This window comes from Bos indicus x Bos taurus, chromosome 16, assembly GCF_003369695.1.
Source record: "Bos indicus x Bos taurus breed Angus x Brahman F1 hybrid chromosome 16, Bos_hybrid_MaternalHap_v2.0, whole genome shotgun sequence".
Taxonomy (NCBI): Eukaryota; Metazoa; Chordata; class Mammalia; order Artiodactyla; family Bovidae; genus Bos; species Bos indicus x Bos taurus.
This window is the reverse complement of record NC_040091.1, coordinates 3,279,380-3,296,202: the sequence shown is the minus strand read 5'-3', so window position 1 is coordinate 3,296,202 and position 16,823 is coordinate 3,279,380. Positions and strand designations below refer to the sequence as shown.

The window sequence follows — 16,823 nt, the reverse complement described above, 5'->3', positions numbered from 1 at the left end:
TCCACTAGAGGATTTCACTTTATCTTGTGTTATCCTTATCACCCTGTAATAGAACATTTTTTTAAATAACAGATGACCAAATAAGTTATAATAGTATGTTACTCAATGTCACAGAACTATCAAACAGAGCCAGTATTTGAACTGAGATTTTCTGAGTACAATACTGGCATTCATTCTGTGGTACCACTCTTTCTTTCCTAGTGTTTGGCATGAAGATGGGCAGGGGCTACTTTATCTAGTCATCTCTAATGGTGAGTGCATTCTGTATGCACTGGTGGTTAAGATTTATATAGAAAATAGTTGAGGGGAAATATATGGCCAAACTGTTTTAAATAGCGATCTGTGTTTTTTTCCCAACTCAATCTTTAACTTGCAGAGATAAGTTTTAATTAAAAGCATTTTTTAAAAAAACAACTAGAACTTCAGCTTAGTCCAGTACCATCTGTTGGAAGTGATAACTTTGCAGTCAAGGAGCTAAGGTGTAGAAATAATAATAAAGGTGGATTTAGGCTTCATGAGTCTTATTTAAGTCTCTTCCAGATTTGTATTGTATTTGATTACACACCGAATATATTACAGGTCCACAATCCTTAGTTTGAAACCATTGGAGGACTATATGTGTTTGAGAGTTCAATATTTTCAAAAGTTTTAAGCAGGTAACAAGATTTAAAAAAAAGAAAGTAACAGGGCTCCTATACTGTATGTATAATGTACCATCACCAGTCTGGGGTAGTGCTCCTATAATGAAACATTAATCGCTGGTAAAACCTAGGAATTTTCACACTAAAATTCTAAAAATCCTCTCATTTGCCCCTCATATGTTTACCACCATATACATTATGAAAAAACTTGGTTTTCAGAACTTTTTGAATTTCCAAATCATAGATGAGAGAATGGACCTTTTAACAGTGCAGTCCCTTTCTCAACCTTTAATTTTAGAAAAAATAAAAATCTTGAAACAACTCGTTAAGCAAAGTATATATATTATCCCTATTTTGTATGTGAGATAGCTGAAACTTAGATAATTACATAATTGGCCCAGTTGACCTAACCTTTAAGAGGAAGCAGAAATTCCAGTAGAAACTGTGGCCAATCCAAAGCCAGTGTGGTCTTTTCTGTGACTCACTGCCTTGGGGTATTACTGGTAGTAACACACTTTGCCATCTTTGGAGCAGTTTAGTTCATAGCAGGACTTTGGTGGACAAGACCAACTTTAGAGTGAGCTGGGGAGGGTGTGAGTGGAGAAAAGGAGAGTTTGAGGGGAAGAATAAGAGAATATGCAAAGAGGTTCATTACAGGAAAAGAACACTTGAATGTACAGGAAAACGCACTGAAGTGTGAGGCTTTTGTGGGAAGAAAATAACATGGCTTTAAGTGAATACGGTTCGTAAGTCAGGGGCATTTTTCCCCTGACCAAAATAAGTGAATGGATTCCAAAACCACCTAAAGGACACCACAGGAAATTAATGGGCTCATTTTACATATACAAATAGATGCAAGACTGCCAAACATAGCTAACTGAATCTAGTATGTATGAAAAATATCAAGTAGAATATGTCCCAGAAACAAGGGAGAAAGACCATAGCATTTGAAAAGGTTCAGCACCAATTATGAAACTCATTAGTATACTACAATTAGTAGGGAATTAAGATTAATAAATTGGAGTTGATTTAACTTGACAAAAGTTATAAATTAAGGTAAGTGGTTGAGTTTCAGTGATTGAAATCATTTAGCAATACAACTCATTAATAAGGAGAAAGTAATTTGGAATAAAGGGAGATTGGTTTTTATGTTTTTGGTCTGTTTTCCCCAGAAATATAAAAAACAAGGCCACCGTTCTGTGTAGCTCTGGGATACCGACCCAGTTAACATCCATGTGAATGGTGCTTCTCTCAAGTTGAGAGTTAATGATACACAGTCACATAGAGTTTGCAAACTTGAGTCACTTGAACTTAATGAAGTTGTTGAGTATCCTGTGAAGTGTTACTTCGTTTGCCTTTTTAAATTCTTAGCTGCAAAGGGAAATAAACATATCATTCTGGATTATGAAGTGGCTTCTTGGATTGTTGAGTCTAGAAATAGAGACTGCAATGTTGTAGACAGTAAAAGAAAACATTTGATCTAGCACATGACAACTTGATCAAACTGGGGCATCCCTTTGTTTTGTCTCAAAAAATGTATTCCGATCTAGGTTCTAGGAAGAACTGATTGTTACAGAATTGCATTGCCATATTTTAAAGTAACTAGTATCTAAATAGTCAGAGGTGTTTGAAAAACTTCAGGTTGCCAGAGTGTCTCAACTGGCTATATTTTCAGGTGCTTCTTAGTATCTTTTGAACCGTGCACCTGTACAGTTACCTGCAAAGCAAGGTGATCTTCAGGAAGATTTCATCTGTCAAGATAAAATGACCCAGAACGTGAATTTCTTAAGAAACTAAAACTTAGCTCCACTGAGTAGTAAAAATCCAGCCATCTATTCATTGGACTGGGATAATGGACTATCTTCCACAGAAGCTACAACTGGAAAGATTTATAATAATTTATAATAATATTTTGACTACTGCTTTCCCACTGAGTTCTCTAAATCAGACTGTCAAACTCTGCTGCTTGATATTGCATCATTTAGAGGGAAACATCACACTTGTCAGGAAAAGCTGTCCTTTTGATGCAGAGAACTGTCCTTGATTTACAACTTTAGAGCCTCAAATAAGGGCTTCCTGGGCACAAAATTCACATCTACCTTAACTTCTTTGCCAAAAAATAGGACCCAAGGTCCACTTCACAGTCTAAACCTGATGAAGACCCCTTTTCACACAGTCCTACTGTGCTTTGAACCCATCAAGACACTGATTCATTTAAATTTCACCTAAATTGTACCCTTCCCCAAATCCTTTTCAGTTTTCCTGTTTGGTTAGATGCTCCACACTTCTGATGTTCCATCATCTTTATTATAATGAGTCAGTAAATCTGACTTTCTTAGGCTACAGATTTGTCCCTGATAGTTGTGTTAAGACAACTGGAAGAGTCCACTGAAGTTTCCAAGACTTTGCTGCAGACAGGACTCTACTTGGTAATGTGCTCATCTGAGACCCCTTTAATCTCACCTGCTTGAGGTTTACTCTTCCTAATTGCATAGTTTTTGCACTAATGTTAGGAATGTTTTCCTATATGGAGGAACTGAATATATTTTGGGAATAAGGAGTGCCATATAACAGTTCATATTTATTCACCTGGACTGAAATAGTAGCAAGTTGATAAAAGGTTTAGAAGGGAATTGTAATAACTATCTAATATGTATCTGGCTCATCATTCAGAATGCCTTTATTCTCGTGCAGAAGTTAGAAATTTACTTTTCCCATTTGAAGAACTGAGAGCTCTTTCCTGTAACTTTTTGATTTTTTAATTTTTATTTAAAATTTTTTGCTTTATTGTTTCTTGTGACTGGTTTTGAATTCTATTTAATTGTAAAAAGCAGAATGATACAGTTAAAGCAACATTTCTTAGCCAAAAGGAACATGAAGCTCAAAGATAAGCAATTGTGAGAAATTACCCTGAATTGAATTTACATATCTCAGCTTCTATGAACTAATTTTCTTACATCCTGAGAAAATTTGGCACATGTATAGTCTTGAGAGTTACAAAATAAGAGATAAAATGTCCTAAGTTTTAAGGGGTGAGTGGGTAGTGATTGTTGATAAGCAGAAACTTTCATATTTAGCCTTGAAGGAAAGAGTGGAAACTGTCGCATCAATTTTAAGGGCTGCTCTGTGGAAGAAAGTTTAGATTTAGACCATGGTAATACCAGGAGCTAGACAAGACAATTGGTGAGTGGACTTCAGAGGCAGATCTCACCTCAATGGAAACTTCCAATATGGAGTTTTCTTCAAATTAGTAGCCATGGGAGATCATGAAGTTCCTCAGTCAAGCTCTTACAGTACATCTGTTAATAGGATAACGTGTTTTGGGTAAGATTGGGTTAGCTGTCAGGTCCAGTAATTCCAGTACCTGGTGGTATATCACCCTTCCCCCTGACCCCCACAGGCCACTAACCTTGGATAGGCTTTATGAGTGCTTAAGGAAATGGCAACCCACTCCAGTGTTCTTGCCTGGAAAATCCCAGGGACGGGGGAGCCTGGTGGGCTGCTGTCTATGGGGTTGCACAGAGTCGGACTCGACTGAAGCGACTTAGTAGTAAGCTTAAAAAAGTGATTTTCTCAAAAAGAGTTAAAAGTAGGAAGAAATGTTACACTTTTGTGGCCACGGATTATAACTGTTGCTTGTAAAAGTGAAACTACTTTGTAAATCTGTGTATTCTAAAGCAGTGGATGAGGTTCCTGTAAGAAATAGGTTTGACATTGCAATTTTGTTACACGTAAGAATACAAACACAGAAACAAGCTTCAGGCACTTGGCAGTTATTTAGGTACAATTTTCTCTGATATTTTCTATTTGCTGCTTTTTCTTTTAAAGAGCTAGTTACAGGGAATTCCCTGGCAGTCCAGTAGTTAAGGCTCAGTGCGCTCACCCCCTGGTGGGGGGGACTAAGATCCCCCACCTGTGTGGCAAAAAAAATAAAATTCTAGTTAAACATCAGTAAGGGCTTCACTTTGGAACAACGGACTGGTTCCAAATTGGGAAAGGAGTACATCAAGGCTGTATATTGTCACCTTGCTTATTTAACTTGTATGCAGAGTACATCATGCGAAGTGCCGGACTAGATGAAGCACAAGCTGGAATCAAGATTGTTGGGAGAAATAGCAATAATCTCAGATATGCAGATTACACCAACCTTATGGCAGAAAGCAAGGAGAAACCAAAGAGCCTCTTGATGAAAGAGGAGAGTGAAAAAGTTGGCTTAAAACTCAACATTTAGAAAACTAAGATCATGGCATCCTGTCCCATCACTTCATGGCAAATAGATGGGGAAACAATGAAAACAGTGACAGACTTTATTTTCTTGGGCTCCAAAATCACTGCAGATGGTGACTGCAGCCATGAAATTAAGACATTTGTTCCTTGGGAGAAAAGCTTTGACAAGCCTAGATAGCATATTAAAAAGCAGAGACATTACTTTGCCAACAGAGGTCTGTTTAGTCAAAGCTATGGTTTTTCTGATAGTCATGTATGGATGTGAGCTGGACTATAAAGAAAGCTGAGTGCAGAAGAATTGATGCTTCTGAACTGTGGTGTTGGAGAAGACTCTTGAGAGTCCCTTGGACTGCAAGGAGATCCAACCAGTCGATCTTAAAGGAAATCAGTCCTGAATGTTCATTGGAAGGACTGATGCTGAAGCTCCAATACTTTGGCCACCTGATGTGAAGAGCTGACTCATTGGAAAAGACCCTGATGCTGGGAGAGACTGAAGGTGGAAGGAGAAGGGGACGACAGGATGAGTTGGTTGGGTGACATCACCGACTCAATGAATGTAAATTTGAGCAAGCTCCAGGAGTTGGTGATGGACAGGGAGGTCCTGCGTGCTACAGTGCTTGGGGTTGCAAAGAGACACGACTGAGCTACTGAACTGACTAACTGAATGGCTTCCCAGGTGGCTCAATGGGTAAAGAACCTGCGTACAAAGCAGGAGACACGGGAGTTGTGGGTTTGATCCTTGGGTCAGGGAGATCCCCTGGAGGAGGGCATGGCAACCCACTCTAGTATTCTTGTCTGGAGACTCCCATGGACACAGGAGTCTGGCAGGCTACAGTCAACAGAGTTGCAAAGAGTTGGACCCAACTGAAGTGACTGAGCACACTCGCAGGCATCCTTCAGTAAATTGACTTCAGGACCCAATAACAGGTTGTGGCTGACAGGCTGAGAAACATTGTTCTAGATATTTACCTCTTACATGATCAGTGAAAAGAGCTGTGTTAGCTGTTTGGGGTTTCTCAAAACTCAGATAAACTGGATTCTAGAAAATGAGCTAGGTGTTTCTTCTTCCCTGCATTGACCAGAGCAGTGTGATTTCTTCAGGGTTACAAATGGAAGGATAGTCCGCTTGAATGAGCTAAACAATGTAAGTTGTTTATAAGTTCCCTCTGGTTTTCCTTGAGAAAATGATTTTGTGCTCTTTAGTGTAAAGCTTAAGGTATCAACAATTAAATGTGTGTTTCTGTTTTAAAGTTCTGCTTCCTTGCCTGGAATTTGGTGTGAACGTTGGTGACAGATTAGCATCAGATTTTGTGGTTTTAGTTGTTTTCTCATCTGTAAGGTTAAGAGGGTTAGTTGAGATCATCTCAAAGGTGTGGTAATTTTCTTCTCTGAAGTACTGTTCATTCCCTGATAGCTCAGTTGGTAAACAGCCCGCCTGCAATGTGGGAGACCTGGGTTCAACCCCTGGGTTTGGAAGATTGCCTGGAGAAGGGAACAGCTACTCATTCCAGTATTCTGGCCTTAAGAATTCCGTGGGGTCGCAAAGAGCCAGGCACGACTGAGTGACTTTCACTTCACTTGATCTTTAGAATGTTATTCAAATATTATTGACTTGGTCTTAGATGGTTGCTGCTATAAGAAAGAAATTTGGGAGGTAGACTTACCATTATTTAGTAGAAGGAAGTTGATGATCAAGAGAGAGGAAGAGAAAAAATCCTATTGCTTGAGTTAGCCATATTTGGTGCCAAAAATGGATCTTGTTCTTTGTCTAGCTTCCAACTTTACCTTTCATTTTTGCACTTTATAGCAATGCAAAAGTGAGGACTTATCTCAAAGCCCTCTGGTGGTCATCCAGGAATTGGTTCATGTGTAACCAAGTTACCTTTAGAATCTAAATATAGTGATTATATCAGCTTTTAAAATAAGAGCAGGCACATAATTGAAGTTTTTGTGTTCCTATAGTTTCTATTTTAAACATTTGTTTTCCTTACTGGGTTACAGTTCTGTTTTCTAGTGTAAATTTTTAGACTTGTTTAGATGGAACTCCATTTGATTTGAGTGATAGAAATTGATTGAACTTGAATGGTGGAATTTAAAATAGCTAGTATTGCTACTTTCTCTGCCCTAATTGGTAACTGGAAACTTTATCATAGAGTTGGAAATAATGTTAAAATACATATTTTGACGTTGCATTTTAGTGAAATGAACAACAAACTCTCGAACACAATCTTTCTAAATAATACTAGAACCAGACACCATGTTTTTAAGAGGAGTGATTTAATCATGCTGTTCAGATAAATAGTTCAAGAGCGTTGTGTAATCAGGTGGGTTCAAGATTGCAGTGGTATTCTGGAGAAAACAGGTTAGTGCTTATAAGAAATAATGGCTGCTATTTATTGGATAATTGTGTGCCTGGCACTCACGGCAACCTTGAGAGACAGGTGTTGTTATTTCTGTCTTACAGGTGAGAAAACCGAAGTTCAAAGAGGGGAAATAACTGGGAGACCCAGGATTTAAACCCAATTTTAAAATCCATGTTTTTAACTTTTATGCTGTCTTGAAATTTTTAAATTTAATTTATTTTAATTGGAGGATCGTTGCTTTACAATGTCTGTATTAGAAATTTTGTATTGTCCTCCCAGTTTGAGTTTTTGATGTTCATTTTACACTGAAAAGTTGGTTTTGGCATTTGAAAGTTGCTTCAGCGGTTACGACTCCTTGCTTTCAGTGGTATCATAACATGTTTGTAGTTTTCCTGTGTTGAAAACTAGGATAGAAAAAAATATATTGATACAAAATATGGGACTTCCTTGGTGGTCTTCCTTGCCAAAGCAGGAGGCTAGATCAAGGAACTAAGATCCCACATGCCATGCAGCATGGCCAAAAAGAGAAAAATGTACTAAATAATTTTTTGGCTGTGCCAGGTTGAACCCTGGACCACTGCAGTGAAAGTACCAAGTCCTAAGCACTGGACTGCCAGGAAATTCCCCTTTCAAATCTCTTAAATCTAAAATAAAGTTTTTTAGTTTGGAGAAAACTGAATTTTCTTTTGTTGTTAAGGGCAGTGGGATTAAAAGTCTGATAGGTTAAAACCTCCAGTGGCACATACATCCTCCCTTCTGTTGCCCTTTCTCACCCTAATCCTTTGCAGAGGCCAAATCCATTCACTCATCAAACCTTCCTTGAATCTGATGTTCTAAGTGAAGGAGAGACAGCCTCTGTCCTCAAGAAGTTCACATTTAAAAGGGGAGACAGACATTAGTGGTTTATGTAGTATCAGTAAGGGATTAAAGGTGTTGAGAGGTGGTGTTGTAGCTGGTATGAATGAGACTGATACGAATAGCATTCCAAGTAAGGAAGCTGCAGGACCAAGTGGTAAAAACAACAACAAAAAAAAACCTGATTCTTGGTTCCTTCCTGGTGTTGATTGTTAAGTGGCAAGAAATGAGATCCAAAAAGACTTTTAAGGAGCTACTGCTGCTAAGTTGCTTCAGTCATGTCTGACTCTGTGCAACCCCATAGATTGCAGCCCACCAGGCTCGCCCGTCCCTGGGATTCTCCAGGCAAGAACACTGGAGTGGGTTGCCATTTCTTCTCCAATGCATGAAAGAGAAAAGTGAAAGTGAAGCCACTCACTCTTAGCGACCTCATGGACTGCAGCCTACCAGGCTCCTCCCATGGGATTTTCCAGGCAAGAGTACTGGAGTGGGTTGCCATTGCCTTCTCCAGACTTTAAGGAGATTGGATGATTAACCTCTAGAGTATTTTCTAGAATTAGATTTCTAACAGAGCTCTTAAAATTTGGCCCTAAGAGCAAAAAGTTCAGAAAATATTTGAGTGCCTACCTTTTACCTGTTCTGTAGCACCAGTGGGGACATAAGACATAACTGTTACCTTCAGAGAGCTCAAATTAGTGAAGAAAGCAAATGCTACAGCAGTATGTTTTAAGCTGTGTGGTCCCCAAAAGGATCATTGACTGTTTGAATTTGACAAAGTCATGTTTTTCATTAAGCTTTGATAATTGTGTTTAATTTTATAGAGCAGCTTTTTAGATCTGTGTGGCAACTTAGGTCATCAGTTCCAACAGCTGAGGGACTGGGGCCCAGAGAAGTGATTGGCCTGAAGTTCTAGAACCAGAACCTGGAATTCCTCTTGGCAGATTCTGTATTTATCACTACATAATTCCTTTCTAAGGAGTGTTTCTAGGGATACACTAGAGAAGTGTAACTATCATTAGCAAGCTGTTAGAAAGTTCTTTATATTGAACCCATACTTAATCTGACCACCAAATGTAACGTGTTTTCTCTTTTGCAAGTTAGAAAAATCCCAATTTATTCAGTTGTTCTTCATATGAAGAAGGAAGAAGGAGGAGAAGAAAATGTCTACCCACTGCGGTATTCTTGCCTGGAGAATCCCCATGGACAGAGGAGCCTGGCGGGCTACAGTCCATGGGGTTGCAGAGAGTCAGACACAACTTAATGATTTAAGAACAACAGTGGTCCTTTTCCGTTATGATTACTTGCCTTTATACAGTATCATAGGATATGTCTATTGATCCCTGGAAATTACACCGCGTTTTAGCTGCAATCCCACCAGCATGGCTAACTAAAATGATTATAGCTGCAGTTTCAGAATCTGTTCATGATTATTCGAAGTTGAGGGTTAAAACTCCCTCTCGTAGATCCTTTCCCCCTGCTTCAGTGTCCCATTTTCCTTGATACCAAGTAATGCAGAAAATGGTCATCTTTGCATTGAGTTCATAATGTTGTTTTTCATGGTGTCTGTCATTAAAAATCACTATTTTGCTAGAACATGAATATTTACTACCTCCCCAATAGTTTTGTGGGTTTTTTTGTTTTTGTTTTTTTAAGAAAAATTTTTGTTTTTTTTAATTGTGGTAAAGTAGCATATTTCCCCACTGCAGTACTCTTGCCTGGAAAATCCCATGGACAGAGGAGCCTGGAAGGCTGCAGTCCATGGGGTCGCTGAGGGTCAGACACGACTGAGCGACTTCACTTTCACTTTTCACTTTCATGCCTTGGAGAAGGAAATGGCAACCCACTCCAGTGTTCTTACCTAGAGAATCCCAGGGATGAGGGAGCCTGGTGGGCTGCCGTCTATGGGGTCGCACAGTGTTGGACACGACTGAAGTGACTTAGCAGCAGCAGCAGCATATTTACCATCTTAACTTTTTTTTCCCCCGATTCTTTTATATAATTTTATGTATTTGCTTTTGGCTGTGCTGCATCTTCATTGCTGCGAGCGGGAGCTACTCCCTAGCTGGGATGCTCAGGCTTCTCACTGCGGTGGCTTCTCTGGTTGCAGATCACAGGCTCTAGGGCTCACAGGCTTCAGAAGTTGTGTACATGGGCCCGATAATTGTGGCGCACAGACTTAGTTGCTCTGCCACATGTAGGATTTTCCTGCATCAGGGATTGAACCCGGCCTCCTGTATTTAAAGGCGGATTCTGTACCCCTGAGCCACCAAGAAAGCCCCATCTTAACCATTTTAAAACGTACAGTTCAGTAGTTAAATACGTTCACATTTTTGTGCATTCAGTCTCTAGAACTCTTGTAAAACTGAAACGATACATACCATTGACTTCTCCGTCTTCCTCTACCCCACCCCTGGCAACCACCATTCTACTTTTTTGTCTCTCTGCATTTGACTAGGTAACTCATATAAGTGGAATTAATAGTCATGTTTTTTTAAATTAACTTTCCTAATAGAATGGTATCTTTAATATATAAACTCAGTTTCTTAAAACATAGTTACAATATATTTTATGGTTTTGCATCTTGTCTTATTGAGGCAATAAAGTCAGAAGATAATTCATTATTGGTAGACTAAAGAAAAACAATGCAAAATTCCTTATGAGTCCTTTTTCTCTCTTAAATCAAGCGAGTGTCCATAGGGCTTCCCTGGTGGCTCAGTGGTAAAAATCCTACCTGCCAACACAGGAGGCACGGGTTTGATTCCTGGTCTGGGAAGGTCCCACTTGCCACAGAGTAACTCCGTGCGGGGGGCCGCAACTCCTGAGCCCGAAGCCCTGGAGCCTGCGAGCCTCGACTCCCGAAGCCCGAAGGTCCTAGCGCCTGTGCGCCACAACATGAAGCCCCACTTACCACAGGTGGAGGAAAACCTGTGTGCAACGGAGACCCAGCACAGCTTGAAAAAATGCAGCCATGCCTTCTTGCACATCTAAGCCCCAAGCATGTGTTCAGAATTCACTCCTCCTCTATCATTTTTGCATATTATATAGACGTCGCACCTGTACTCGAATTCTGACTGCCCTATTTTTGCTTTTAAATGGTGTCTTAATCTATTGTTGTGCTGTTATTTAGTCACTAAGTTGTGTCCGACTCTATAGCCCACCAGGCTCCTCTGTCCATGGGATTTCCTAGGCAAGAATACTGGAGTGGGTTGCCATTTCCTTCTCCAGGGGATCTTCCCCACCCAGGAATCGAACCCCTGTCTCCTGCATTAGCAGGTGGATTCTTTACCACCGAGCAACCTGGGAAGCATCTTAATCTATAAAACTAGGAATAGTCCTCAGCTTAGATTTAAGTGTAGTTGGTGATATGTTTCTCTTAGTCCTTTCAATTCATTTGTTCAATTTCCCCTTAGTTACAGTGCATCTAAGGTTCTTCTAAACGCCAGGCATTTAGAAGTTTGGATACTAACATAGAAGCTCTTATATCTCTCAAGGCAGAAATTTTAAACTTCTGGGTTTAGAATATGAAGTAGAAAAATGGGAATTAAATTTGTTTGAGATATTAAAGATGCTTTACCTAGGAAGAAATACTTTTAAAAGTACTTTTAAGTACTTTAAGCTGAGCGCCAAAGAATTGATGCTTTTGAACTGTGGTGTTGGAGAAGACTCTTGAGAGTCCCTTGGACTGCAGTCAATCCTAAAGGAAATCAGTCCTGAATATTCATTGGAAGGACTGATGCTGAAGCTGAAACTCCAGTACTTAGGCAACCTGATGCAAAGAACTGACTTGTTGGAAAAGACCCTGATGCTGGGAAAGACTGAAGGCAGGAGGAGAAGGGGATGACAGAGGATGAGATGATTGGATGGCATCACTGACTCAATGGACATGAGTTTGAGCAAGCCCCGAGAGTTGGTGATGGACAGGGAAGACTGGAGTGCTACAGTCCATGGGGTTGCAAAGAGCGACTGAGCGACTGAACTGAAAGGACTTAAAAATCACTGAGCCAAGTAGATACATAAATTTGTTTCTTTAATAAATGCTCTTTAGGGGAGTTTCCTGGTGGTATAGTGGGTAGGATTCCATCCAGGCTTTCACTGCTGTGGGAAGGGAGCTGAGCTCTTTAATAAAGAGCATTTGGCTCATTATTATATTTATTATATTTGGCTGTGCCAGATCTTAACTGCAGCATACGGAATCTAGTTCCCTAACCAGGAATCAAACCTGAGTTCCCTGCATTGGGAGCACTGAGTCTTAACTACTGGACCACCAGGTAAGTCCCAAAGAACAGCTTTTGAATGAATCAGTTTCTTCCATTCCCTTCTGTGTAAAGCTTAACTTACAGTCACCATAGTTTGTATATTATAATTAATTGTATTATATTTAAAAGCTAAGACACTTTGCTGTGGAAAAAAAAATTAGTAGTAACCTTATTTATCAGGAATATGTGTGAATAAAATAACATTTACAGTTTTGGTTTGTGTGCATATGGTATCAGACTGTATATAAAGAATATATGATACTATGGCTCATTTCTCCATTTTATGTACTCCTGGGAGGTTGGTTTGTTGGAAAGGATAATATTTGAGCTATCCCTGAGATGAGTATTATAAGAATTGTCGTTTGACATAGTTTTGTTTTAAGCTACGCTTTCCTATAACACAATGTGACATTCTTTTGGCTGAGATGACAGCTTTTTGAAAAATAAATTTCAGAGAGCTAGTTCTAATTCTGTTTATGAAATAGAAATGAGTGTTCTAGTATCTTAGAAAAGTCCTATATTTTTATGATCTTGATTAGAGTCTTTTCTTTTTACAGAAATAGGAAGGTCGTTGATTATTCACAGTTTCAGGAATCCGATGATGCTGGTAAGTTTTATGATTTCAGTAAGTAGTAAATTGAACTGATTAGTGGAAGAATATCCAGCATATTTACACTGTTTTTTATTCTTTTGAAATAATTTTTAAATTTTAGACTATTTTGACATATATAAATTACATCAGTCTGTGTCACTCAAAACAAACGTTGAACCTGCATGGATTTTACTTTTTCCTTGGTAAATCATTGATAATAAACACTTCAATAATTTTTTTTCTTACCTAGTTTTGGACTCTAAAGTTTAAATGTGCAATAATTCTTATACATTGTTTATTAATATATCTCCTGCTATAATCACAATAAAACTCATACTTTGTAATAGGGAGCATGTATGTATTTTGCATGATGAAGTAAGATGAGAGTATTTTGTGAAACACCTTTGATTTGTGAACTAACTATAGAGAGGCTAGTGTATTGTAAATCTTAGCCATAAAAGGTTTCTTTAGAATATGTCCTTACTCTCATTTTCAAGATGTGTTTACTGTTCTTTTTTCTTTAATTTTACATATGCTTTGAGGAAATGTAGGAAATACAGCATTGTATAAAGAAGAATTAAAAAAGAACATAACCCAACTTCCCAGAGGCAATACTTGCTAAATATATTTGTTTACTCATTTAATCCTTAGCTCAGTCCTGTTAAAATGGGGTTATAAGTATTGTTATTTCCATTTTACAGATAAGGAAACTGAGACAGAAATATTATTCAAGGTCCCTTAGCCCTCAAGTAACCTTTTTGTTTAAAAAGGCTTTGGTCTTTTTTTTTCCTTTTAAAAATATAGTTGACATCTGTAGAATTTTGGATTCTGTGCCTCTCCCAGCTGCCCCTACTTAGCTTTCTTGTGTTACGAAAAGTTTATGCTTGTTAGTGGTTGTGTGGTATTCCATAATTTATAATTATTCAACCATTTAATAATTGCTGAAGCTTCACACTGTTCGCAGTCCTCACAAGTGTATATAATGGTCTAGTGAACCGTTTTGGAAATAGTCACTTTTTAAGGTTTTATGGCACTTTTTAAATTGAGGGTGTTTTCTTCAAGTGTCAGAGCGTGCTATATATAATACTTTAGCTTAAAAGTAATTTGCTTGATAACAGTAATTGTGTTAGGATTGTAGGATTGTGGGTTCTTTACATTCTAAAATGCTTATAATATAACCATGTTACCATAATAGTTTCCAAATAAATACAAAGATGTGGAAACATGTAAAAGGCTTTAACAAAGTAAAAGGGTAAAATATAAAATAAGAGATATTTGACTGTGAGTATATTAAAGTATACACATGAGGACTGGAAAGCAATAGGCAAAAATAAAAATGATTGAGACAAGGTGGAACTAGAGTGGAAAAGAATTTTGTTTTTGTAATGAAAGAAAATTATTTAGGACATTCTGCCTTCTTAGCTTTTAAACAGCTTGAGAGAATTATCTCAGTAAATACTGTGGTATTTTTGATATGTAAAAATCATAGTTCATTGAATTTGAAAATTTTTATCTTCATAAATAAATTTTATCTTCATAATCTGTTTAGATGAAGATTATGGAAGAGATTCAGGCCCTCCAGCTAAGAAAATTCGATCATCTCCCCGAGAAGCTAAAAATAAGAGGCGATCTGGAAAGAATTCACAGGAAGATAGGTAAGAGGCATTGCTAATCTGTTTCTACTTACAGATGAGGGTAGTCTCTGATCTCTAAACTGGTAGAATCTTCAGTTACTTTGGGACAGTGCTCTTGGTGGTGTTTTTGTGTATTTCATATTATCAAAGCATGCAGTGCTTTGATTCTAGAGATTAGCCTCTTTAAGGTCATGGAGGCTTGCTTAGACTCAACCTGGAGTCTCAAGTGAGCTCTGGGAATGATAGAATGATTTTGTTGCTACTGCAAACCTCTGAACAAAGGTAGAAAGGTTGTTTAAGTATGTACTGATAATTTGTTGCCCAAAGATACTATTGGCATTTTCACTGTAGAAAGGGCAAAGAATAAGTGACCTTTCCTATTCAGAAAATTACTGGCACAAGTCACTGACAGAATTATAACTAAAGCTTATAGAATCTTAAGTTGCATTGCCTGCTGAGTTTTATATAATCAATCCTACTTTGTTTAAATAATTTAATCATTTTGAGCTGTTCCCTTTCCCTTCGTGTTATAAATGAGTTCAGATGAGTTATGTTGTCAACTGTAATTGCCTCTCAAGACCAGGGTACAGTAGCTTTCATCTCTGCTTTACAGGTATACGTGTAAGCTCTCAAATTCAGTGTAGTGTAACTATGCCAAGACCTTCTTGATGGTGGTGGTGATGATAGTTACCATTTAGGATTATTATGTGCCAGTATCATTATGTGCTAATTATCATTTAATTCTCACAAAACCTTTATTAGGGTAAGTAATATTAACTCAGAGGAGTCAGTGATTTAAGGACTGGCAAATGAACCAACAGGTTTTGAAACCATGTCTATTGGACTCCAAAATCCATTTTTTTTAGCCATTAGACTATACCACTTCCAAACAATACTATTAAGTATGAGCATTTCAAAGAAATAAAATGATAGTTCTCATTAGTTCGTCTAAGATATTTACTTTTGAGCACTAAAATCAGTATAATAAAGCCCTGAGTAAAAGTCTTTCATTCTGAATTCACAGAAAGCTAAATTTAATACATTCACCTAGCATTTTCTGTTTGCTTGAATCACTAACCTCTAATATTTTCTTTCCTGGAGAATTTCAGAAATGTGGAAAATTTTTGAGGAAAATTAAGATAAAATTTTACTGTAGGAAGATAACTCTTCCATAGTTTCATTAATATATCTCTCTAATCCAGTTTTTTTAAATAATTTTTTTATGTGAACTATTTTTAAAGTCTTTATTGAATTTGTTACAGTATTGCTTCTGTTTCATGTTTTGGGTTTTTTTTGGTCACAAGGCTTGTGGGATCATAGCTCCCTGGCTAGGGATCAGTTCCACACCCCATGCATTGGAATTCGAGGTTCTACCCATTGGGCCATCAGGGAAGTCTGCACTCCAGTTTCATACAGCAGTCCAACTTAGAGCTGTCTTTTATTGTATTTATTTTATTATACTTTCCCTAGGAATGAGCATCTTCATTGCCTGTTATCATGTCTCATCAATACAATTGATATCTAGACTACGTTTTTCATTGTTGCAATCATTTGGTTTTATTACTCTCTCCTATGGGGCCAAGAATGGTTGAAATACAGTTTTTGTTGCCATTTGTATTGTCTCATATGTTTATTCCCTCAGACCAGTATTATGTTGATTTTTCTGTTGGTCTCTACTTAAAAGTTTAGCTATTACTTGACTTCATTTTAAGGGGCTCAAGGATTAATGGTCTCTATAAATTCAATAATAAGATAAATAGAGAAAATGATTTCATTCTTCATCATTGTAATAGACTTGTGAATTAAATGCTTATTTTGCATAAAATACATAGAACAGTCACAATTTTCAAAATTTCAGTATATTTAGATCAGATTGCTTAGTAAAGAAATGTGTTTGGTTTTTTTCTTTGCTTAGGAATCTTGGGCTCAATAGTTTGTCATTTGAGTGTGATCTAGATTATGGGAATACCAAAAGATTTACAGGATCTGCTGTTGAAAAAAAGAAGGCTATGAAGACAATTTTATGTATGTTTTTTTGGTGGTTGTTTGTCAGAATTTCTCATGGAATCATAAAATTTTAGCACTGAAGAGTACCAAGTGAATTGCCTAAGATCATACAGCTAATTAATTTATGACAAAGACAGAACACTAGACACCAGATTTCTAAGTTAAAATTTGTGAGGATATAAAATGTGCATCTTTGTGACGTAAAAAATTATTTTATAAAATTTTCCATTTAACTTTGAAACTCTTTA

The 16,823-nt window shown here is 37.7% G+C and overlaps 1 protein-coding gene across 2 annotated transcripts in view; it reads left to right on the top strand.

Annotated features, from left to right (window-relative positions):
- Positions 1-16,823, top strand: part of NUCKS1 (nuclear casein kinase and cyclin dependent kinase substrate 1) — a 32,019-nt gene that overhangs the window by 4,445 nt on the left and 10,751 nt on the right. For both annotated transcript variants that reach the window (XM_027564288.1, XM_027564289.1), the window contains exons 2-3: positions 12,900-12,949; positions 14,484-14,589. In XM_027564288.1, coding sequence (XP_027420089.1) covers positions 12,900-12,949; positions 14,484-14,589 — 156 coding nt within the window. The remainder of the gene's footprint in view (positions 1-12,899; positions 12,950-14,483; positions 14,590-16,823) is intronic.